The sequence below is a fragment of the Cervus canadensis genome, chromosome 21, assembly GCF_019320065.1.
Source record: "Cervus canadensis isolate Bull #8, Minnesota chromosome 21, ASM1932006v1, whole genome shotgun sequence".
NCBI lineage: Eukaryota > Metazoa > Chordata > Mammalia > Artiodactyla > Cervidae > Cervus > Cervus canadensis.
This window is the reverse complement of record NC_057406.1, coordinates 35,130,165-35,155,766: the sequence shown is the minus strand read 5'-3', so window position 1 is coordinate 35,155,766 and position 25,602 is coordinate 35,130,165. Positions and strand designations below refer to the sequence as shown.

Below are 25,602 nucleotides of genomic sequence, written 5' to 3'. Positions count from 1 at the left end.
ACATGACTTTCATTTTTTCTTTTCAACAGATAGTGAAAGAATCCTAGCCCTTCTTGGCAGTCTTTTGCTATGAGGGACATCTTGATATTTTTAAGGCCGCTGCTGCTTAGTCGCTACAGTCATGTCCATCTCTGTGCAGCCTTATGGACTGCAGCCTGCCAGGCTTCTCTCTCCATCCATGGGATTCTCTAGGCAACAGTACAGGAGTGGGTTGCCATGCCCTCCTCCAGGGTATCTTCCCAACCCAGGGATCAAACCCAGATCTCCTGCACTGCAGGCAAATTCTTTACTGTGAGCCACTAGGAAGTCCTTTTATAAGGCTAACTATCCACCAAAGCCTTTGATCCCTTCCTTACTAATATGTCTCCCCATGATTGCACTGCAATTTGTTTTAAAGCTTTATTATTTTTATAGACAACAGATTATCTCAGGACTAATTTTTCTGTTTGTATTAATGAGCTAATAAGAGTTGTTTATTGGTAAAATTATTTGGCCATTACTTACCAGGCAGATATGACAAGTGTAAATCCCATGTCCATATCATATATAAAACAATTGCTAATATTTCGCCTCACAGATACTGCTGTGGATTACAAGGTTTTCTGTTCTCAGAGGTTTCCCACCTATGACATTATCCCGCTTAGCCTTCAGTGTTGCTGCCCATGTTCAGCTTCTCATGATTACTACTATTGATTGTTGGCTGGTTTTCCAGACCGTGGTATGTCGTGACATCAGATGATTTTGAGTGCTGTGGTGAGGGTCTCTGTCAAGTCAAGTTGGATATTGTAAGATGGCTGTCCTTGATTATTTAAATTAGCTGTTTTCCAATTTTTCATTAGGATTTAAATTAGATTTCTTACTATGATGGCTCTCGACAGACATACCATACTTGTCCAGAAACTTAGCGAGTGTTTGCACCTTTGGTTTCCAAAGCACGTAATACCAAATGATGCCATTGCATCTTCAGATGTTGGGGTTGTTTTTCATTATTTGCATCATAGGAAAAGGTACGTGGCTGGTACAATGGACAAGGTGTAGCCGGAGTGAAGAGCCCATCTCTGAGGAAACCCTGATGTCTCTGGTTGTCAGTGTGGCCTTTCTGCAGAATATTTTTGATAGAATTGCATAAATAGGGGACTAAATCTTTATTTTAAAAAATTAGATGTGTGTTCATTGGTCTCTGAGAATTTGTACTGTGCTTTTAGTAAACTATAAATTTGGACCAAGAGAGCTCTAAATTGACACCTGTCATTTTCACACATTTCAGAATCATTGAGAGAGTCTGCTTTTTTTATTTTGCCTATGTGATCGGAATACTATCCTTGCTTCATAAAGGATTCAGTTCAACAGTTTTTGAGTACCCAGTTCTTTCTTCTCCAAATAGTTTACAATCTAGCAGAAGAAATAGAAGTACATGAACAGCTATGAGATAAGAAAAAATATTAAAATATTTTATTTCTACCAATGCTGGGAATTCTGTCATCATCTGATATCTAATCATATTTCTTTGTCTTTGGCCTTTCTCATTTATTGAGGAGAAAACAGAGACAATTTACTGAAACTTACACGTGTCCTTGCTCATTTAAATGCATAATGACTGTAACGAATTAACCCATTTCTTTATTTATCCAACAAATATTTGTTTTGCCTATTTGATGTCCCAAGTTCTGCTTTTGGCTCTGAGAATGTAGAAGTGAGTAAGCCCAAGCACTTTTCCTTAAGTTTGTTGCAGCCCAGTGAAGAAAAATAATAGTTACTAAGAGGCAATATGGGAAATTATACTCTCTAGAAAAGTAAAGGGCAATATCTGAACACAAAACAATGAAGAAGAAGCTAAGTGACTTTAGTCAGGAAAGGCCATCAGTCATAGAGAACGTAAAAGACGTCCATGTTTTAAAAAATGGCAATTACTTCTAATTTATTTTTATTTTAAAGAATTATATATTTCAGGGCTTCCCTGGTGGGCTCAGTGGTAAAGAATCTGCCTGCCAATGCTAGAGACACGGGTTCAATCCCTAGCGACTAAGCTGTTGGCTGCAACTACTGAAGCCCAAGCGCCCTAGAGCCCGTGTTCCACAAGGGAAACCACTGCAGTGAGAAGCCCATGCACCACAACTAGAGTAGCACCTGCTTGCCACAACTAGAGAAAAGCCCATGCGGCAACAAAGAGCCAGCTCAGCCATAAATATAAATAAATCAGTCTTTTCAATATATATATATTTCAAAATTTCCAGGAGTTATATAGAGTACTTATATTATCATGAATGAAGATAAAATAAGTGTTTGAACATGTGAAAGGAGGCCTAGGCATTTTCTTAAAGTGCCTTTTTAATGTTTTTATTTACTTGACTGCGCTGGGTCCTAGTTGCGGCACATGGGATTTTCATTCTGCATTGAGGCATGCAGGATCTTTAGCTGCAGCATGCAAACTCTTAGTTGCGACATGCAAAATCTGGTTCCCTGACCAGGGATCAAACCTAGGCTCCCTGCATTGGAAACGCTGGCCTCTTAACCACTCAACCATCAGGGAAGCCCCTAAAGTGCCTTTTAGGGTGCCCCTTATCTGCAATCAAACAAGACAAATGAAACAAAGCATTTCATTAAGACTGGAGAGAGAGGCCCTACCATATTTCTGTTAATCTGGATGAAATAAAAATTATTTGTATAGATTTGTACTATTGATTATATCATATAAAATAGCATTAGTGGTTTCTTAAAATAGTTATAGCACTTTTGACACTATAAAGTGACTCTAAAGACATAAAAGCTTTTTATTTCTTTTACAAATGAGCTTATTTACAAAAAAAGAAATGGACTTTCAGAAAGAGAAAATAAACTTATGGTTATCAAAGGGGATAGCAAGGGTTGGGGGGAAAGACAAATGAGAAATTGGGGATTAAGAGCTACACACTACTATATATAAAATAGATTTAAAAAAACCAAGAACTTACTGCATAGCACAGGTCAAAATAACTCAGTACCTTGTAATAACCTATAATGGAAAAGACTGTAAAAAGAATATACATGTATATGTATACACATAGTTGAATCACTTTCCTGTGCCCTTGAAAGTAACACAACATTGTAAATTAACTCTATGACAGTTAAAAAATAGAAAGGCTAGAGAAGAAAAAAAAAGTAAAGCATTTTAATAAATTGAAAAGAAATCATTCACGTTAATGTCTCACCTTGGGAAGCTATCCATAATTTAAGATTTAAAGACTGACATTCAGTTGATTTTTAAAAGGTATGTACTGAGCGTCTACTATGTACCAGACACTGTTCTAAACCTTGGAAATATGGCCATGAACAAAACAGATGAAAACCCGTTTCCTCTGAGAGCATGTGCTTACGTTCTTTGGGGGGAGATAGCTAATAGATCAGTGATAAAATATGGTATGTCATTGTGTGTGCTATGGAGAACAACAAAGCAGAAAATGGGGTTAGATGTGTTGGGGGAGGTGAGTAAGTTGGTCTCTGAAAGCATAGTTATTGATAAGATAGTATTTGAAAGGAGTCCTGAAGTAGGTGAGGGAGCAAGCTATGCAGGAATCCAGAGGAAGAGAATCTAGGCAAAGGGAACCACACCTGCCAAAATCCTGAGATGGGAACACACTTCTCAGGCTGAAGGAACAGACAGGAGCCCAGTGTGGATGGGACTGTGGGGAGGGTGGCAGAGAGGTGTCCAGAGAGGGAGCAGGGCCAGGTTCTGTTGTCCTTTGTGGTCACAGTGAGGACTGGGCTCCGACTCTAGATGAGATGACAGTCATCAGAGGATTTGGGACAGAAAAGAGCCGTGATCTGATCGAAAGGACTCTGGCCTTGGATTAAGGTGATATCTAGAAGACAAAGGTGGAGCCAGGAGACAGTTATGAGGCTATGGTAGAATTCCAGGTGAGGGGAGATGGAGACTGGGGCCAGGGTGATGTGGAGGTGTGAGAGGTAGTAGATATAGATTAGAAGATAAACACTCCTGAGACCTGGTCCTGACTGATCACTGCTCCCTGCTCTGTCAGTAAGCTCCATTTCAAGTATCTCACTCTGACTAGCACTTCCTACCTTGCAACAAACTCCCAACACATTCTAAAAACCACATTAGAAGCTACAATTTGTTGATCCTGTCACTTTTTCATTGTTCCTCCTGGCTTCATTTCCTTCCTTATTCAGCTGAGATTCCATGGTCCCATATACATTCCTTGCACAGACTCTTATATTCCCCCCCCCCCCGCTTTTTTTTTGCATGTCGTTAACCCAGCAAAACCACAGTCTCATTAATGGCAACTCTCATTGTAATTCCCTTTCTCTAGCTACCACCCTATTTCTTGGCTCCCCTAATAGCTACACTCTTCAAGATCTGCCTACACTCGTTGTTTGTACTTCCTCTCCTCTCCTTCTTACTTAAACTCACTACGACTAGACGTTGGTGTCCACTACTGCCTGAACTGCCCCTGTGAAGGTTACCACGACTTCCAAGTTGGTAACCCCGGTGGCCACTTCCCCATCCTCATCTGATATGATGCAGATGATCATGCCCTCCGTTTTTGAAGTTCTTTCTTCCTTTGGCTTCCAGGAGACCCAATTTCACTGGCTTTGTTCCTACTTCACTGGCCCAACTTTCCCAGTCTCCTTTCCTGGTGCCTCTCATCTTTCTAACCTCTATCAGAGTTCCTTAGGTCTCCTTTCTCTGGCTAAGCTTACGGCAGCTGATCTCTTTAAGGCTTATGATTTTAAAAATATCAGCCATAAGATGGTAATGATAACCCTATATGCAAAACAGAAAAAGAGACGCAGATGTACAGAACAGACTTTTGGACTCTGTGGGAGAAGGTGAGGGTGGGATGTTTCGAGAGAACAGCATCGAAACATGTATATTATCTAGGGTGAAACAGATCACCAGCCCAGGTTGGATGCATGAGACAAGTGCTCGGGCCTGGTGCACTGGGAAGACCCAGAGGGATCGGGATGGGGAATACATGTAAATCCATGGCTGATTCATGTCAATGTATGACAAAAACCACTACAATATTGTAAAGTAATTAGCTTCCAACTAATAAAAATAAATGAAAATAAATAAATAAATAAAAATAAAAATATCAGCCGTATATTGATGACGCCTACCATATAGCTCCATCCCCAACCCCTGCCTTGAATTCCTGACAAACATCACGAGCCTGCTCACTCTTTCCTTTTGAATGATATATGAAGCTTTCTGTGTCTAAAACCAAGGTCCAGATACTGACCCCCTAAATTATGCTCCTCCTGCATTTTTCCTTAGTAAAGGGCATTTCTAGACTTTGGCTTGCTCAGGTCAATAATTTTGGAGTCATCCTTAACTCCTCTCTCTCTCTCATGCCTCAGATCCAATCGGTGAACAAATTATGCCAGTTCATGCCTTCAAGAACTGGCCGTTTCCTGGAACATATGCTAATGTGCCTCAGTGATAACCATAATTTTATCTTTTGAAACTCATTTAGAGTTTTAGAAACACCTGCAAGTCACAACAAGTTTTATGACTGTGGTTTGTAATAAAATCTGTATAATTCGCACTTCAGTCAAGAATTAAATATAAATATAAAACAGGAATGGCTTTCTTGAGTGATTTATAAATATCCCTGAAAGCCAATTCTAAAATGATAGTTTAATAAAAATGAGGAGCAGCATCAATGGAATGAATATATAACTTACCAAATTATCACTAACAAGGACGATATTTATTTAGTTTCATAGATTCAAGATTATTGTTTAAAATTTATTACTGTTCTTCATATCCATAATTTATAGTAACATTTAATGAATAATCAAAGACTTATCTACTACTGCTCTTTCATGTTGATGACAGTATTGATTCTGGAACCATGCTGCTTGAGTTCAATCCTGGATCTATCATTAGCTCAAAAGCTATGTTCTCGTAGACAAGTTCCTTAAATATTCTGTGCCTCAGTTTTCCTGTCTGTAAAATGGGGATAATAGTGCTTACCCCAGAATTTCTTACTAGGTTCACATGCATTCATGTACCTAAATGTTTAGGATAGTGTCTGGCACAGAGTAAGAGATAAGAATGGTGCTAGGAATAAAAGAATCATATGTCAGAGTTTTTGTTACCAGAAGCCCTCAGGGAACTTAGGGCTTAATAGAAAATCTGAAAGGTGAAAGACATTATGAGGTTTTTAGAGGTTGTTCAAGACAACCATAAAAGAGCTATCTGAAAGCAATATGTATTAGTTATCTACAAAGTGAGAGAACTGGCCAACAAATGCCATAGACATTCAAATTGAGAGAGAAACATTAGCTCTATTGACAACCATTTAAGATAATTTATAATGAAATTTTTGTGTTTTAAATGTTTGGTTTCAATTTTAATAAAACTGAGCTCTGTACTCATAAAACAGCAATTTTGACATCTGACTATGCAGAAGCATAGGATTTTAGTACAAACTGCTAATTGTAGAGCTTTGATTAGATGCTGTAGGAAATATAGATACCTATTTATGTGCATATAAGAAGCTGCCATTTTTATTGGTACCACTACCCATTGAACTATCACAGTACTCATCAAGTTATTTTATGTATACATGTAATCTAAATTTACTATAAGGAGTATCAATTATATATCATTGTGGGCTTTTCTTCTTCTTGGCGCAATTGTACATTTATTGAAGATATATATTTAATCAACAATAGTAACTGAATACCTACTCTGGGCAAGACATGGTCATCTGCTAAAAACATGCATGCATGCATGCATTCTCAGTCATGTCTGACTCCTTGCAACCCCATGGATTGTAGCCCACCAGGCTCCTCTGTCCATGGAGTATTCCAGGAAAGAATACTGGAATTGGTTGCCATTTCCTACTCCAGGAGATTTTCCCACCCAGAGATGAAACCTGTGTCTCCTGCATCCACAGGTAGATTCTTTACCACTGTGCCACATGGGAAGCCCTAAGAACCTATATCACCAAATAAAAATGCAAGATTGCTATAGTGATGTCATTGTTTATGCCTTTCAGATAGACATGCTCTCCTGAAATGGAATTAATTGCCATTAGTCCCAAAACTGTGAAGCTCTATATTAAAGTGGATAAAGTATTTTCAAAGTCTGTCCTCAGTAAAGGGGGGAAAAAAGAACTAAAACATTTTTCTCACTTTTCCCCTTAGTTGGCCCGCCACAACAAACTTTTACAGCAGATGCTCAAACCAGGATCCGATCCAGATGATGGAGATGAAGCCTTGAAGTATTATGCCAACCATACTGCACAGATCGAGGTAACCATCAATGGGTCCAACTGTGAAAAGACATGTTTACTTTCTCTTTTAGACCATTTTCATAATTGTTTCCTAGAACAATGATGTAGAATTGAGTGATATAAACTGTGAAAATATCAACATATATACCAAAAGAGGAGATGTGAGGGGTGGTCTGTAAGAAATCAATGTGCACATCTTTCAAAATTGTATTTTCTTTTTTGACCAAAACTATATGTAAAGTCTCTTTTGTAATTAATAAAGTTGTTTTTGTCTTCTTTGGGTCCTGGAAGATATTTTAGAGACAGGATTATTATAATAGATTCTATCATTCAAGAAATTGTTTCTTTTAAAACCCTGGAAGGCTTATTAAAGAAGAGCTCTCTGTGTAAGAAAGGGTACAGAAGGGTGGGGAAAACGGAAGGCACTAGTAAAGTTTTCATATTGATAGCATGGACTTGAAATGGTTTAACAGTTTCCATTTAAGCCTGCAGCAGTTGAGCCCCACCCCCATAAATGAGCCCTTACTTAAGGGCTGGTGGCAGTTTTGGAGGTATGGGTCAACATGGCCTTAATCATTACGTGTTGTGAGACCCATCTGGCTGTCATTTACTAGCTATGGTATCATTTTGACACTGGTTGGCAGAGATGATCAGGCAGAAGTGAGTAGAATAGTTGAGGTAATAGTCAAGGTAATTTACATTCACGCATTCATCCACTTCGGCAGATATTTTTTAGTTTTTAGCAGAGGGCACAATGGCATTACTGCTGTTAACTCTCAGGGTACATAATCACTGTACCTTCTTGTTTACTGTTGCCAAACCTTTGCAGTAATGATCGTTATTACCTTGTGTTACAAAGTGGATCCCTTGCTCACATTTATGAACATTAATAGCTTTGGTGGGAGACTTGACTTAGTGCAACCCAGGAGCTTGGATTTTTGCATCCACAGCAAAAACATTGCTATCTCAGGTGCTTAGGGGCTGAGAAGCTGGCAAAGTTAGGAAGCCAGAGAAATTGATACAAATAGATCATCAAACCACCAAGGTTCTGTGGAACCAGAGGCCAAAGAACCAGAGGCCAAAGAACAAGGTTAGTAATTAGAAGAGAATATCAGGAATAGATGGAATAGCAGGTGGACCAGAGGTAGGGGTTGAATTAATACCTCTCTGGGAGAACTGGGGACTGCATTTGGAGTTGGACTTTTGTGGGTTCTCAGTGGTGAGGAGAGATTTAGCTGTGAATACACACATTCTGTAAATGTTTACTGAGCCTTTACTCTCTACCAGTTACATACACATAGAGAATATCATTCTGTGTAGTAATTGTATAAACAAAGGCCAAGGATATTTAGAGAAAATAGTAGTTAACTGTGCCTGGGGTATTTCAGGGTAGATTTCACAAAGAAGGTGGTATAAAATATATATTAAAAGATTGAGTAGAGGTTTCTTTCTATTAAAATTTGGGCTTGGAATTCCAGGTAGAATTGAATGAAGGGAAAGAGAAAGAACATAGGAAAGGGAATGATTCTTTTCAAAGATTATTCAAATTGCTGTTTGGAGAAAGGACTGGAAAAGGGAATGAGGCAAGGAAAGCAAGTAGATGAGATAGGAAGATAGAAAAGAGAGAGATGGTGGTATTAAAGATGACAGATTGGAGGATATAGAGACACTGTATATTATATCACACACATATACATATACACAGGGCTTGATACTTGATGTTGGATTCTGCGTGTAAGGTGAGGGAAACACTGGGGAAAAGGATGCCCGTTGGGCTTCTGGTTTGAATAAATGGACAGAAATTGGTGTTATACACAAGGATCCTAACTTTGGCAGTTAAAATGATCTGGAAGGTCATTTGTTGATTCTTGGAAAATTGAATTTGAGGTGACTTGAGGAATGCATGAAGCTGGATATAGAAGTTAAGGGTTCAAAGGAATACCCTGGACTGATGATCTAAATTCTTCCTGTTGACCAACCTCATGCTCATTCAAAGACCAGCTTATATCACCTCTGCATTCATTTATTTTATCCCACTATACTCCTCCAGGCATTTTGATCATTCTATTTTTTTAAGGTGTCATGTTGAAATACTGTTAGCTTCTTCTGGGTCACTGGCCCCCTACTTGAGGCAGGGACTGCTCTTAATCACCCTTTTATTTCCAATACTGAACATTGTTCTTGAAGCATAGCCTCAGAATAATGAATATTGTTGCAAATAATAGTTTGTCTATATGTTATAGGCTCAAAGACCCTGGGAAATAGGAAGGACCTTATGGGTTACCTAGTCTGTTCACCAGTCCAAGGAGGAATTGCTTTGCAATAATCCTGTTTCTGCTTTAAATTCTTCCTGTGATAGCCATCTCACTACTTCAGGAGGAAACATCTGATTTGGAATCGCTAATAATTAGAAAGTTATTTTTTGATAACACACGCAATCCAGCCCACTTTCATTTTTGCCTACTGTTCAGAATGTTTGCTCCCTGTCACTGTGATAGCTTGGTTCAGACATTTGAGTTGCCATCGTGATTACAAAATTGCAAGCCTGTATAGATTAGGGTTCATGCTTTTTCACTTTGAATTTCCCAGGACTCCTCACCTAAGGCCTGAATAAGCATGTGTGGTATAAGTGTATTGAGAAAAGTATCCCTTTTTTGGCTTTTTGCCGTTAACACATCCCCGTCTCTTTCACTTCTCCCTCCAGTCTGTCAGCGTCCCTTGTAAAATGTAACAACCAGGATCAAACATAACATGTCACAAAGGGCTGAAAAGCTTGGCTTATAGTCATCAGGACATTATTTCTTAAATGCATCTGGAGAGGTTTTTTTTTTAATGTTTGGCACTGTTGGAACTGGTAAACCACTTTTTCCCATGGAGTTGCTTACCATACTAAACACTTCCAATTTTCATTTTGTATGATTGATTTTTTTAACCTATGTTCCAAGAATTTTTATCTCCCACTACAGATTTCTTCTTTGTTTTACAATAGTAGTCTAGTATGTGGTTTGTATATATAACATATCATTTAGGATAGTTTCAGTTTCAAGGAACAAAATACCAGGCTAACAGTTTTTACACAATAAAAATATTTGATTTCCCCTCATAATGGGAAGTCTGGAGGTACCAGTAGTTCTGTAATTGACTCAATGATGCAGTGATGTCTTCAAACACTCAGACCTTTTCCATATTTTCAGCTAAGTCTTTCTTATTATGTGGGTGCTGTCTCACCTCATGGTTGCAAAATGGCTGCCAAAATTTCAAGTAGCATTATCACCTTTTTTTCTAAGCAGGGAGGAAGCGGGTACTGATGAAAAAGAGCTTTTGTGTTATACACACACATCTTTTGTTTGTCTCATGTGGCTTTCTGTCTTTTCTAGAAGGAAAATCTCCTGTGAGAGCACCTCCAGCCCCAGGATATTTCTCCATATGCCTCATTTTCCAGATATAGGTCAAGTGCTCATCACCATACCAGTCAGTAGCACAGGGAGATAGAATGACTCTTTTAGCTTAGACTAATTTCTGATTAATTTTTGAGGGCTAGATAGAGTATATAAATATGAACCTTGACAGGTAGTCTGCATGAACCCTTGTGACATAAGGACTCTGTATGACATCATTTAACTTGTTTTTCTGTCTAAAGCTAAACTGTGGTCAGGGTTTCCCAGGTAGCCTAGTGTGTCTGCGAATGCAGGAGATGCAGGTTTGATCTTTGGTCTAGGAAGATACCCTAGAGAAGGAAATGGCAACCCACTCCTGTATTCTTGCCTGAGAACTCCATGGACAGAATCCAGGGGGTCACAAAGAGTTAGATATGACTCAGCAACTAAACAACAGTTACCAATACCAAATTAGAGAAGTTCAAAACAACAAATATTCACATCTGAGTGTATGCTTGAGTGAATGTTACACATAAAAATATGTTTGCCATTATCAGGAAAACATTTTAATGACATAAAACATTTTTCTCTGTAGAACGCAGGGCACATTATGTTGAATATGTCATTTGTTCCCCAGTAGCCATTTTTAGGAAGAACAGGCTAAGAGCAGGATAAAAATATAACAAGTGCTGTGCTTAAGGTTACATAGCCAGCCACTTCCCAGTGAAGACCCTCTTAGTTCTCTGATGTACTTCTTGAAGATAAAAAAGGGTGGTGAGAGTTTAATGTTAATCGAGAAGGAATAAAGATTTTGGTTTTTGTTATTTACAGTGAAATATAATACTTATGATACATTAGTCTGATTAATTTCTCTCATTTAAAGAGAATAATATACAGGACTATTTCAGATATTTCAAGTTGGCATATTTTTTCATAGCTGAATTCATAAAGTATCATTATTGAAGTCATGCTAAAAGCAGAAAGTAGTCTAAGATTCTCCAAAGCTTAAAACAAATGCAAATTAATGTTTTTCAGATTGTTCGGCATGACAGGACAATGGAACAAATAGTATTTCCTGTCCCCAATATATGTGAATACCTCACACGAGAATCCAAGTGTCGCGTATTCAACACCACGGAGAGGGATGAACAGGGAAGTAAAGTGAATGACTTTTTCCAGCAGACTGAAGATCTCTACAATGAGATGAAGTGGCAGAAGAAAATCAGGAGTAAGTACAATGAACTGAAATGATCTGAGCCTAATGAAAATGTTTTGAGCATAATGATAGATACACCAGTACTTTGGGATACATGCCAGTGTTCATTTCAATTGGCTCTTAATTTCTTGCCGTCTGATGTTACTGAAATCACTTATAAGCTTAAGTGTGTAAGCTCTGTCTACAGTTGGAGCCAAGACACCTGTGGCTTGAGGAACATAGAAGGTTCTGACTAATTAGATTGTCTTTAAGTACTGATCCTATAGTTTTACAAATATTATGACATCCAAGATTCCAGCTGTGGGTTTCAGCTGTGGAGCAGCTGCAGATTTGAAGTCCATGAATAGGCCTTGACCGGCCTTAGCAATCAGTCAATGGAGTGGAGAGACCCTGCATAGGCATGCCTATCTTCTTGTATCTGTGATCTTATGATCAGGTAGACTGTTTGGTGTTTTTTCTGAAACTCATTCCTTTTTTCAACATATCTGAATCTTGGCAAGTCAAAGTAAAAATTGTGTGACACTTGTATTCCAATCGGGCAAGGTTATAATGTAACACCTAAAAGTTACCGTCTTATAGTTCCCGTTACTTATTTCTCAGGTTTAAGTCTAATTGGAAATATTATGTAACAACCAAAATGGGAAAACAATCTGAAAAAGAATAGATACATGTATATGTGTAACTGAATCCCTTTGCTGTACCCCTGAAATCAACACAAGCTTGTTAATCAACTACACTCCAATAAGTTTTAAACAGTTTTTTAGTAAGACCACAAAGGATTAAAAATTTTTCAATTTTAAAATAAACTTTATTTTCCCAGATGAGAAATATCATGAGTTTTTAATAAAAATCATTGGGGGAAAACTTTGATTAGCTTTTTTCTGACTATTGGAGAGATTTTCCAGACAACAGGCATATGTTCTCAATACTTCTATTCAACAGTGTTGCATCATTTTATTTTCCTGGGAACTTCAGTGATTATGGGGTTTATAAATTTGGTTGAACTTGAGACATAACATCCTTGAATGAAGATTGTAGCATGTGTTGTCAGACTTTCTTAGCAGGATATTTGAAAAAAATAAATTACTCTCTCTTAGCACTTTCCCATGAAGAACCTTATGAAATTCAGAGAAACTTACATACTCAGAGTACATAACAGAAACTCAATTCGAAAATCAGTCATTTTATTCCTGACAAAAAGTAAATTGGATAATGAGCTAGTGCTTGTGGGGTCTGTGTTTTTGAGATAAATATTTTGTCATTTGTCAAAAGAAAAACCTTAAAATAATTTCCAATATACAGTTTACCTTTAAAATTTGGAAGCAGCTTATGATGAGGTTTTAGACAGAATCGGATTCATTTGATGGATTTGTTATTACAAATGTATGTATCAACATCTTCTAATTTTGTCTTAATATTCTGCTTTTTAAAATGAGGACTCCTAATTCAGTAATGATGAAAATGCAAATGCTTACAATTTATGGCACATTAGTCAACTAAATGCCATAGCTAATCATAGCCTACTCCAGTGTTGGAATGCTCTAACCCAAGAGAAAGAAAACAAGATGTACTGAAGGAAAGTGTAGTTTATAAGTAAGCATCAGACTTGAGATTGGAATTCACAGAACATACTTTGAAAAGCTTAAAAATTTCTATTTGAAAATTGAGATGGCTTTTCCCCTCAATTGACTCCTAATATTTTAAATCTAATGTTAAACAATGGACAAGACCTGAATATGTTGTGTGACAAGCTTGTATGCATGACATGTCCAGTTTTTTAGGAGAGGTGAAAGAAACTGAGTTTTGGCTTATGTAAATTTTATTCAGTAGATGCATCTATCAATTCATTTCTGGTGACAGATACAGAATCCCATTTCTGAAAACATTCAGCAAAACCTCTCCCACTTATTGGTAGTTTTTGTTGTATCTTTCACTTCCTTTTGCTATTGCAAACCCAACAAGTTCTTGGGAAGCATAAAGGTTTAAATCTTAGGTAATATTATAAATCAGTAGTTCTCAGTAAGCAGTGCTGTGCCATGCTATTAAGTTTGAGTTTCAGGTGACTGTGACTGTGATTTGAAACTTTCACCAGAGATACATCTGTGCAAAGGGTGGGGGTTTTATTTTAAGACAGGGGAGTGAGTAATATCAATTAATTGATATTACTAAATTACACAGCAATGTATACCATTCCATTAAAAGGGGCCCCAGTTGACTGCTAAACTTCCTTCCCCCAACCTGCTCTAGGGATATATTAAAAAGAATTAACCCAGAGTCATCTTTTCTGACCAGAATTAGCAGTTGCAGAATTACTCACCCTTCTACAATGGCTTAGGCGTAAACTGGCTAAAGAAAAGAAGGAATCAAATGGAAAACTCCTTTATGGTATTGATGATAAATATTCTAAAATAAGTTGCATTAAATGCTTGTTTATATATACTTTTATAGTAGTTTGCAAAAATGCATTTAGGAAAATGTTATTTCAGTAGGCCTCTGATATTGAAATCAAAATTCATTTTCTGTTCTGTCCCACTGTGCCTCTTTCTCACCAGGTAATCCTGCCCTGTTCTGGTTCTCAAGGCATATTTCTCTCTGGGGGAGCATCTCCTTCAACCTGGCTGTGTTCATCAACTTAGCTGTGGCTCTCTTCTACCCATTTGGGGATGATGGAGATGAAGGCAAGTGCTTGTCTGTCTTTAAATGATAAATATCTTAGAGTCTAAAAACAATACTTTTGATGCATGCCTTAACTATTTAGACCTTCCCAGTTAGAACAATTTCATTCTTGTTACATAGCTTTTCTTCATTCACTGGAAACAGAATGATCGTAAGTAGAATAGGCAGAAAATGATCGTCAATGTAAATATTTTTCAAGAAGTTCATATACAGAAGAGCTAGAAGAGCTATATTGATAAATAAGGCAAGAAAAAATATTTCTACCTTATTTTGTGAGTAAAGGCATTTTATGTATCATCTCAATCATATAAATACATGGGAAAGTGAGAGATGTATGCCAAAATGTTGATTGTGATTATCTTAAGTAGTAGAATCTCTATTTTACTCTCTTTTCTTTGTTTTTGGTATTGTCTTAAGGATTCTACAGTGAGCATGCAGGTATTTTGAAAAGTAATTTTAAATGTACAGCACAAGGCCGATTATAATAATAGAGCACAAAGGATATTGACCATGAAGTTAATATTATCAGACTGCTGATACATGAGGTTTTGTGAAAGCAATGACAAGAAAAATTATCCCATGTTAAGTGAAACGGGAAATAATAGGAGAGATACACTAAAGACTGTGGAAATTAAGTTTTCTTTAAATCTGGCAAAAGAATGTGGGAGAATATGTCATAATCTGTATCCTGATTGGGATACAATCAGGTAGATAACTTTGGAATGGGCATTGAAAGAATGGCTCAGAGGACAGGATGAGAGATACCAGCAAATAATAACCACAAGATGCTTTTGTATCTCATCAGTTTATAGGATTATGTGAGAATTTAATGAGATGTCGTAGGTAAAGCATTAAGAATAGCCACTAGTAATCATATGATACCAAAAAATAAAACTTGAATTTGCCACTCATCTTCAACTATTTACATAGCACTTACATTTTATCTGGGCTTCCCTGGGGGCTCAGACAGTAAAGAATCTGCTTGCAATGCAGGAAACACAGGTTCTATTGGGGTTGGGAGATCCCCTGGAGAAGGACATGGCAACCCACTCCAGTATTCTTGCCTGGAGAATTTCATGGACAGAGGAGCCTGGTGGGCTGTAGTCCATGGGGTCACAAAGAGTCAGACACGACTGAGCAATTAACACTACTACTGCTAATCATTTGATAAAGCTTAGTTGTTGTTACAAGGTGAATATTAATACTACAAAGGGAAGCTCAGTGGAAAGGAGGGTATGAGAAGAGCAAGAGGTATTTCAACCTATTTCGGATGTGAGTAGGAAGGGGAGTGAGCAGGAAGGGAAATGGGATTGCAGAAGTAATTTGCTATTTCTAAGGTCTGTTACAGATGGCAGATAGCAAAGTTCTAGCCTTTGGGTATAATCTGAGTAGTTATAGAAAGGTTTGATTTTTTTTAGAAGGTACGCCAGTGCTAGTAAAAGAATATTAGACAAGGGAGTAGGTGTGTGAGTTAAATAGCAATGAACACAGCAAATATTTGGCCGTCCATTGTGGGGAAGTTGCAAATACAGCAGGAAGTGGAAACAGCTGTCTTCACTGTGTTTAGTCTCGTTTACTGATGATAGCCCTCTTGGCACAAAAGGACATAACTTTCGTAAAGAGAGAAGCCCAGCCTGAAATGATAAATTAGTATCATCTGCACACGGAATGCTAACTAGATTGTAGCATCCTGGTAAATAGAGCATAAAGTCTTAGATATAGAAGCAGTTCTGGAAATTATCTAATATCAAATCATCATTGACACATAAAGAGATGGAAGCCCAGAGAAGAATGGCAGATCTAAGACTGAACGGTTAAAGCATTTGTTTATGCTCTTGGACTTTTCTGCAGGATGATTAGGTTAGAAGTGTGTCAATAACAGGTGCCCCTTTATACAGAGGCACATCTTCCCTAAGTTCTATTCTGTGATATACCTTACAAGACCACCAGAGCCGAAGTATATAGCTTGTGCTGCCACCTGTTATATGTTAAATATGATGGTGATGGGCACGGGTACCCTCTGAACATCTACTCTTTACTCATTCAGGGGAAAGTAAAGCACCTGATGCATTTTTCATACTTGCCTGACTAATAACAGTTGTAATAGTATTGCTAATGAGATAATAGCAACTGTTATTGTTTACTGTTTAGATTGGATCAGGCAAAGTGCTAAGCATGTCACATACATAATTCCATGTAATCTTCCTGACAATTCTATAAAGTATGAAGAACTTGAGGCTTTGGAAGATTTGACCAGTAATTCCGGAGTCTGGAAATACATACTTTTTAACAAGTTTCCCGAGGTGTCACTAATACAGCCGGTCCTTGAACAAGAACTTGAAACTACATATATGGTAAAATTGGGAATGAGGCTCCAGCCTCAGAAAGAAGTAAGACCAACAAAAACAAGGCAGGAAGACAAGGTTTGTCCTCATCAGGCACAGGTGTGCACTTTACTCTTCTGATAGCACCGAATAGAGGCTAACAGCAGTAACCGAGGTGGAGGCTCACTCTTAAGTGTCTGGGTGTGGGTAGGGCACTAAGGGGAAAGGGAAAGCATGTGCTGCCATTTGGGCAGTATGGAACCCCAAGGTTATATTTGGGTAATCTGCTTACAGTTCTAGATGGGTTATTTAATTATAGCTCCATGAATAAGGTTACAGTTTTGATCAGGATTAGCTGAGCCTCCAACCTTCTGTTACATGCTATGCATAGCTGGGAAGGCTGAGAAAGCAAAGTTAAGACTGATTACTATACTTGGCCATCAGAACTGGCTGGAGAAGGTAAATTCTGTGCTGGATATGCAAGTCTCTAACACTGGATTTTGTCAAGCATAGGCTGGATGACTCCTTGGCTGGGACGCTTTGAGACGATTTAGAGATGAATTAGTTGATCATTAAGATTCCTTCCAAAAAAGTGCTACCAAAAATGATGGGAATGTGTCAAAGAACACAGGATTCAACTTGAAAGGTCTCCCAGTGGCCAAGTCTGTGGAAATTTTGAGATAAAAATAGTTACAGTAATACATAATAACCCGCAGAATAAAATGAGAATCCAGGAATCCATATTGGTAGAGGAGAAAGCTCTTCCTTACAATAGTATTCCTGTTAATCAGTATAGAAGGAGTTAATAGAAATAGAATGTTGCTGTTTGGCAAATTCCATATAACAGTAATAATCATCAGTGGATGCTGAAATTAATAGAGATGTGTTAGATAAGAAAGTATAATGAGAAACAGGATATTGACATAGTCAAAGTATTTCCCCATAATATACTTATTATGAAAGAGAGTGACTTTAAAGTGGAGAAATCACTTTAATTATGTGACCAATGTTAATGTCACCAGTGAAGGGACACAGCAACATCAGGTGCCTCTTGACATGATGTGCTGACAAGGATATGGCATCTTTTGACAAAAATGCATAAAGTGAGGAAATTTCAGACAAATCCAGAATGAGAAATATTCTACAAAATAATTGGCCAGTACTCTTGAAGCTTGTGAAGTCAAAGAAGTACTGAGGAATTAAAAGGGACTAAGAGACATGACAGCTAAATGCAATGTGTGATCCTGGTTCAGAAAAAAAGACATGATTTTGGCAGTTCATGAACTTTGAATAAAGGTCTTTAGATTAAAGTGGTTGTTGTTCAGTCACTAAGTGTCCCACTCTTTGTGACTCCAGGGACTGCAGCACGCCGGGCTCCTCTGTGCTCTACCATCTCCTGGAGTTTATTCAAATTAGTGTCCATAGAGTCAGTGATGGTCCAGCCATCTCATCTTCTGCTGTCCCCTTATCCTGTTGCCTTCTATCTTTTCCAACGTCAGAGTCTTTTCCAGTGAGTCAGCTCTTCACATCAAGTGGCCAAAGTATTGGTACTTCAGCTTCAGCATCAGTCCTTCCAATGAATATTCAGGATTGATTTCCTTTAGGATGGACTGGTTTGATCTCCTTGCAGTCCAGGGACTCTAAACAGTCTTCTCCAGCACCACAGTTTGAAAGCATCAGTTCTGTGGTGCTCAGCCTTCTTTGTGGTCCAACTCCATTAATGTCATATATCATATTAATTTCCAGACATTGATCATTGTTGTGTGATTATGTAAACTGTCGATATTTGGGGAAGCCAGGTAAAGAGTCAATGAGAATTTTGTATTATATCTGCAACTGTAACATTAGTCAGAAGGAGTTCTAAAATAAAAAGTTAAAAAAGAAAAAATAAGTAAATATGAGGATTCCATCCAGCTCTGAGGTTCCTGTATTCTGGGTAGAAGTTGATCACAAAATCACCTGGTGAATCTTGAGCCAGGAAAAAAGACCTGTGGTCCAAACGGGCCACCTTTTCCAACCTCAGATCCTAATACAAGCTGCTCCGGAGTCACTTTGGCTAATGTGTCAGGTGAGGCAGAGAGGCTGGCAGCGGGGGAAATGGGCTGTGTATGCTGTCTCCAAGGGTATTTTCCAGTCTGAACACACAGTGAGCTTGTGGGAATCACTTATGTCCAGATATCTGGTTCATGCTTACGTTGTAATATTAACTGAGAGAACATTGTCTGCCTTGAACCAGAGTAGTAACATACGATAATAAAAGGAAGATACTTAATGGAAGGTGATTCTCAGAGTACCAGCTTGTAAGACGTCCACCCTCCCAACCCCTACTGCCAATAAGCTCCTTCTGTAGTCGGGCTTTGCAGAGCTTTCTTTGAATTTCTTCAAGAATCCAGGGCCTATTGGTGTGGCTGTAGATTTTGGTGTGGGTTTCCTTGTTTGGTTGATTAGTTTATATGCTTAACATATGCTTCTCTAAAAATGAAACTTGTGCCAAAGTTAGGGAATGAGGTCATGCTGGTTGTGGCTGAAGCCACAGTTATCGATGCTAGGGAATCTCCGAGATGCCTACTCAGAAGTTGAGCATTGCCATGCCAACCATCCCTGCCCAGTTTGGCAAAGGCAGAGGGGTCAGCAGAGAATTGTGCCTTCTTATATCCATTTAGCATGTGATTTTTTAAAAATACTGTGTTCAGATTTGGGATGTCATTCTTTTTCCCTCAAGTGCTTTGTGTTAAAGGAAATAAAATTTCAAGGTGATTTTAATTCATTCACCGTAATAGCAACCACTGATAGAGTGTGGCTGGATGCCAGACACCGTGCTTGACCCTAGAGATACAAACCCTGGGAGAACTAGAGATACAACCTAGAGATACAAACCTAGAGATACAAACCCTGGGAGAACTGACCTTGTCCTTAAGGAGCTTATAGTCTAGTTAAAGGATGAAGAAAGCAGTGAGACACAATAGTAAGGAACACCCATAGATTTATCTAATTTGCGTTAGCTAGACTGAGAAGGGGGAAATAGGAAACTCTTACAAGTCTCCACTGGAGGCAGAGGAGTGGAGAGAGGGGAGTAAGATGCAGCATGTTTTATCAGTTAGCAGTACCAACCTTTTTGGCTTCCCTGGTGCCTCAGGGGTAAGGAATCTTCCTGCAATGCAGGAGAAATAGTTTGATTCCCAAGTTGGGAAGATCCCCTGGAGGAAGGCAAAGCAACCCTCTCTAGTATTCCTGCCTGGAGAATCCCATGGACAGAGGAACCTAGTGGGCTACAGTCCTTGGGGTTGCAAAGAGTTGGACATGACTGAAGCGACTTAGCATGCACACACAAACTTTTTGGCACCTGGGACCAGTTTCATAGAAGACAATTTTTCCCTAGACCATGGGATATGAGCTATGGAGAGTGACTGTAAATACAGGTGAAGCTTCACTTGCTCAGTACTGGTTTGTGGCCCAGGGCCTGGGAACCCCTGCTATAAGTAAACTTAAAACAAGTCAGTGTGAAGTAGATAGGAGAGTAGAATTGCAGTCTCCAGTGTTTCTATTTGAATTTTCTTTTATTAAGGACAAGTGTTATACTCTAATATTTTAAAATATATAGAGTGAATTCTTAAATTTTTTTCTATTATAAAGTAATACATGATCATTAGAGAAAAGTAATACAAATATCAAGAAGACAGTCCCCTCTTTCCACCCTTAATGGATAAAAAATGGCTTTGACAGTCTACTGTCTTCTAAAGTTTGTCAGAGGATTTCAGTTTATTTTTCTAGCTGAAGATCAAATCTTCAGCTAAAAACCAATGTGATCATTCTTACAAAATATAATTACAAATTGTTGTCAATTGACAATAGTGTAAATGGCCATTTAAGTAACTTTTAAATTTATTTACTCTTCACAAATACATATTTAACATTAAACTATGTGCAGGGTACTAAGCTAGACACTGTTCGAGTTCTCTCTACAAAGGGATCAAATATCCAGTTTGAAGTTCATGGTTATAATTTCTTATTGGATCAAGAGGAAATCTCAGTGAGCCAGATACTGTCTGAGAAAGGGTGGTCAAGTTGTGGTTAGTTTATCAGGCATTAGTGACAATGCACGGTGTGATTAGCAGCGCCAAAGTTGAAACTTTTAAAATAAGAATGTCACACCAAGACATTGCTTATGAATCATACTGAAGAATCTAGTGACTGGATGAGAGTTAAGTGTGCAAAGATGTTGGCAGTTTTACTAAACTTAAGAGTGAAGCTCCACAACTTGGGGAATTTATAACTAGAGATTGACTTACTCAAAACGAGCTCACAGATTATGTTTCTATTTATAGTCAACAAATAATCGGTGCTTCCCAGGTGGCACCGGTGGTAAAGAACCTGCTTGCCAGCGCAGGAGATGTAAGAGACTTGGGTTTGATCCCTGGGTCAGGAAGATGCCCCAGAGGAGGGAATGGCTACCCACTTCAGTATTCTTGTCTGGAGAATTCCATGGACAGAGGAGCCTGGCGGGTCCATGGGGTTGCAAAGAGTCGGACACAACTCAGCAACGAACACTTTTACTTTCACACACACACACATATATATAAATACACTTGTGTGTTTTAACAGTGAACGTTTAGGTGTGTTTCATTAAAGAATGGATATTTTGCATTCTGAATCTATAACTTAAAAACACTTTTTAAGCTTTATTTCTTTATTTTTGGCTGTGCTGGGTCTCCATCGCTGCTCACGGGCTTTCTCTAGCTGTGGCGAGCGGGGGCTACTCTTCACTGCAGTGAGAGAGCTTCTCATTGTGGTGGCTTGTGTGGTTGCAGAGCACACAGACTTCAGTCGTTGCAGCACTTGGACTCCCAGACTCGAGAGCACAGACTCAGTAGTTATGGCACAAGGGCTTAGTAGCTCAGAGCCGTGTGGGATCTTCCTGGATCAGGAACTGAACCCATGTCTCCTGCATTGGCAGGCAGATTCTTTACCCCTAAGCCACCATGAGAACTTGATAATAATTTAACAGGACAAGATATGAGTTCAGTGCCTGATTCCAAATGACTTACCTGAACTAGCGGAAAATCCCTGTTTTGTCATCTCCCCTCTGACTTCATCAGCCTGAATACACAGGTTTGAGGTCTAACCATCCCAAGAGTGTTCCCCCTTAATTTACTTCTCCAAATATAGCATCACTTGACCTTCGGAGGGGGATTCCTTGAATACACATGTCAGTGCAGACATCAATGAATTGTCCTTTTTAAAAAAGGAAATGTATTTATAAACCCCTTCTGGGGCCATTTCTAAAGAAACTTTTGTTGCAATGGAGTTTAGTTTTGAAACATTTGGAGTTTTTATTTTCTGATGAAGTAAATAGCTGAACATTATTTTTAGACGTTGAGAAATATACACATATACATATGTATTCATATACATATGTATTCATACACATTAAGGCACTTGTGTGTTTTAACAGTTAAAGCTTAGGTCTGTTTCATTAAAAACTAAAGAGTGTGCATTCTGAATTCTTTAATATAATATAAAAGCTTAATTATATTAAACAGGACAAGGTGTGAGTTCAGTGCCTGATTCCATTTGATTTAGCTGAATAGTTGATGGCCATTAATCGTGCATTTTGAATTAAGATTCCCAAAATGAGAAACCCCTATCCAAAGCATCTAGCATGACTCCCATTGGAAAGAAAGACACACAAGTTTCAGAACTAATATAAGGAGCATTAACTAGTGAGTATTTAAGCAGCCTAGGATTCATCACAAGCTTTCTGGAAATGTAGATGGTGCTAGTGGTAAAGAATCCACCTGCCAACTCAGGAGACTTAAGAGATGGTGGTTCGATCCCTAGGTCCAGAAGATCCCCTGGAGGAGGAAATGGCAACCTGCTCCAGTATTCTTGCCTGGAAAATCCCGTGGAAAGAGGAGCTGGGGGTGGGAGGGGGCTACATTCCATAAGATCATGAAGAGTCAGACACCACTGAGTGTCTGAGTACAAGAAATAATGAATAATGTGTACAAAGACATCTCCTCTAAATATAAGTGCATTCAGTTCAGTCACTCAGCCATGTCCAACTCTGTGAACCCACGGACTGCAGCACGCCAGGCCTCCCTGTCCATCACCAACTCCTCAAGTTTACCCAAACTCATGTCCATCATGTCGGTGATGCCATCCAATCATCTCATGCTCTGTCATCCCCTTCTCCTCCTTCCTTCAATCTTTCCCAGCATCAGGGTCTTTTTCAATGAGTCGATTCTTCGCATCAGGTGGCCAAAATATTGGAGTCTCAGCTTCAGCATCAGTCATTCCAATGAATATTCAGGACTGATTTCCTTTAGGATGGACTGGTTGAATCTCCTTGCAGTCCAAGGGACTCTCAAGAGTCTTCTCCAGCACCACAGTTGAAAAGCATCAGTTCTTCAGTGCTCAGCTTTCTTTATAGTCCAACTCTCACATCCATACATGACTACTGGAAAAACCACAGCTTTGACTAGATGGGCCTTTGTTGGTGAAGTAATATCTCTGCTCTTTAATATACTGTATAGGTTGGTCATAGCTTTTCTTTCAAGGAGCAAGCATCTTTTAATTTCATGGCTGCAGTGACCATCTGCAGTGATTTTGGAGCCCAAAAAAATAGTCTGTCACTGTTTCCATTGTTTCCCCATCTATTTGCCATGAAGTGATGGGACCAGATGCCATGATCTTAGTTTTCTGAAGGTAGAGTGGGTTACTTTGAAATTCAGTGTCTTACAACTTGTCTTGCTCTATTATATGAAATCGGTTCAGTTCTGTCCCTCAGCCATATCTGATTCTTTGTGACCCCATGGACTGCAGCACACCAGGCTTTCCTGTCCATCACCAACTCCTGGAGCTTGCTCAAGCTCATATCCATCACGTTGGTGATGCCATCCAACCATCTCATCCTCTGTTGTCCCCTTCTCCTCCTGCCTTCAGTCTTTCCCTGCATCAGGGTCTTTTCCAATGAGTCAGTGCTTCACATCAGGTGGCCAAAGTATTGGAGTTTCATATATATAAAATAGAGTGGCAAATGATTTAACATGTTGCAGTTTTGTTCTTAGTAAAAATAAACTCCTTCTACATTTTACAGGTACTCTTTCACCGTTGTTCTCAATTCTGCTCTGGATAGCAGTGGCAATCTGCACATCTATGCTGTTTTTCTTCTCCAAGCCTGTGGGTATTCGGCCATTTCTTGTGTCAATAATGCTCAGGTCAATATATACAATAGGTCTTGGGCCTACATTAATACTTCTTGGTGCAGCAAATGTAAGTACTTTATTTAGTTTTGTACTGTTTTAGATTAATTAAAAGTGTACTAAATATAAAAATGTAGCTCTATGCTTTAACTCTGTAAATAAATTCTAATTTATTGTGAATCCAAATTAAATTGAGTTTAATGTGTACCTTCTTCACTGACTTTTTAGAGAAAGAAAAAATGGCAAGTGAAAATTTTGTATATTTAGGATGGTAGCATCTGGGTCATGACCCAGTTCTGCAGTCAATTTAACCCAAACCAATTTTAATGCCTTTGGCATCCTATATGGGCAGCTATTGACAAAAATGACTCTGAACCACTGTTAACTTTCTAAAGTAACTTCTAAATCATCCAAGAAAGATTAAATTATATTCAGTAGAATTTTAGAAGTGAGTATCTTTTATAAAATGGCCAAAGGAAAAAGATCACTATAAGAGAAAATATGAAATTGGGCTTTTTTAATGTGAACATCGCCTATTAACTCATGAAAGGCATAGATGAGATTAAATTTTTTTCACTGAATTTCAAAATATTAGAACAAGGGAGCACATTTCACAACCTTAGTAGGTAAGTTTGGGATAAGTAAGCCAGACTACTATTGCAGATAGCAGTAATTTTGCCCAAGTGATAAAATTTTAAAGGGACTAAACAACTTTCTGTATGGCGCAGATGAAAAGGGACATTAAGAAACAATACATCACCAGGTTGATGAAAGAGCAAGTTGCCATGTAGGCAAATAAATCTTGCTAATATGTCCACTGAATACCCAAGTACTTTCTATGCTTTTAACTGGGTTTCTAGCATAAGGTCCTATATTCTGGTATCTGTGTGTCTGTATCTGGTATCTCCCCTTCTACATAAGTTCTTAAGAAGAATGAGTAATCATTCAAAGTCCGAAACATGATTGGTACCCAACAAATATTTCTTAAGTAAATTAAGTAATGAGTGAGTAGATGAATGAGTGAAAGATTATCTTTGTATTCTTACACATTTACAGTGCCTCACCATAAAAAATGTGGCAAATATATATTATAAATGAAATAATCAACCAAAGTTTTGAGAATTATAAAGCTGAGCTAGTATGGCCAAATCTATGTTTCTGATCTCTATTATAATTCTTCAAAAATTGAACATGATATGTATGACAGATATATACATATATATATGTATGTATATACATGGATATATACATATATACATATCCACCACACATACATATGTGGTGGATACATATATACATATACATATATGACAGATATACTTATCTGTCTGACCTGGCATGCTACAGTCCATGGGGTCGCAAAGAGTCAGACAGGACAGAGTGACTGAACTGAACTGATATGATGATATATTTATATGTTTATATATGTTAAACTAGAACATTCAGGTCACCATATTACCAACTATTCCTCAGTCATTGTGAATAAAGTGAAGTATACTATACATACAAAGAGTTTATCAGTAAAAATTCTGTAAAGTACCAAATATATTTTTCTGTAAGTTT

The 25,602-nt window shown here is 38.3% G+C and overlaps 1 protein-coding gene across 3 annotated transcripts in view; it reads left to right on the top strand.

Annotated features, from left to right (window-relative positions):
• The window catches only part of ITPR2 (inositol 1,4,5-trisphosphate receptor type 2), a 559,320-nt gene that overhangs the window by 431,245 nt on the left and 102,473 nt on the right, over window positions 1-25,602 (top strand). For all 3 annotated transcript variants that reach the window (XM_043440936.1, XM_043440938.1, XM_043440939.1), the window contains 4 exons: window positions 7,156-7,263; window positions 11,657-11,849; window positions 14,390-14,515; window positions 23,934-24,109. In XM_043440936.1, the coding sequence (XP_043296871.1) occupies window positions 7,156-7,263; window positions 11,657-11,849; window positions 14,390-14,515; window positions 23,934-24,109 (603 nt within the window). The remainder of the gene's footprint in view (window positions 1-7,155; window positions 7,264-11,656; window positions 11,850-14,389; window positions 14,516-23,933; window positions 24,110-25,602) is intronic.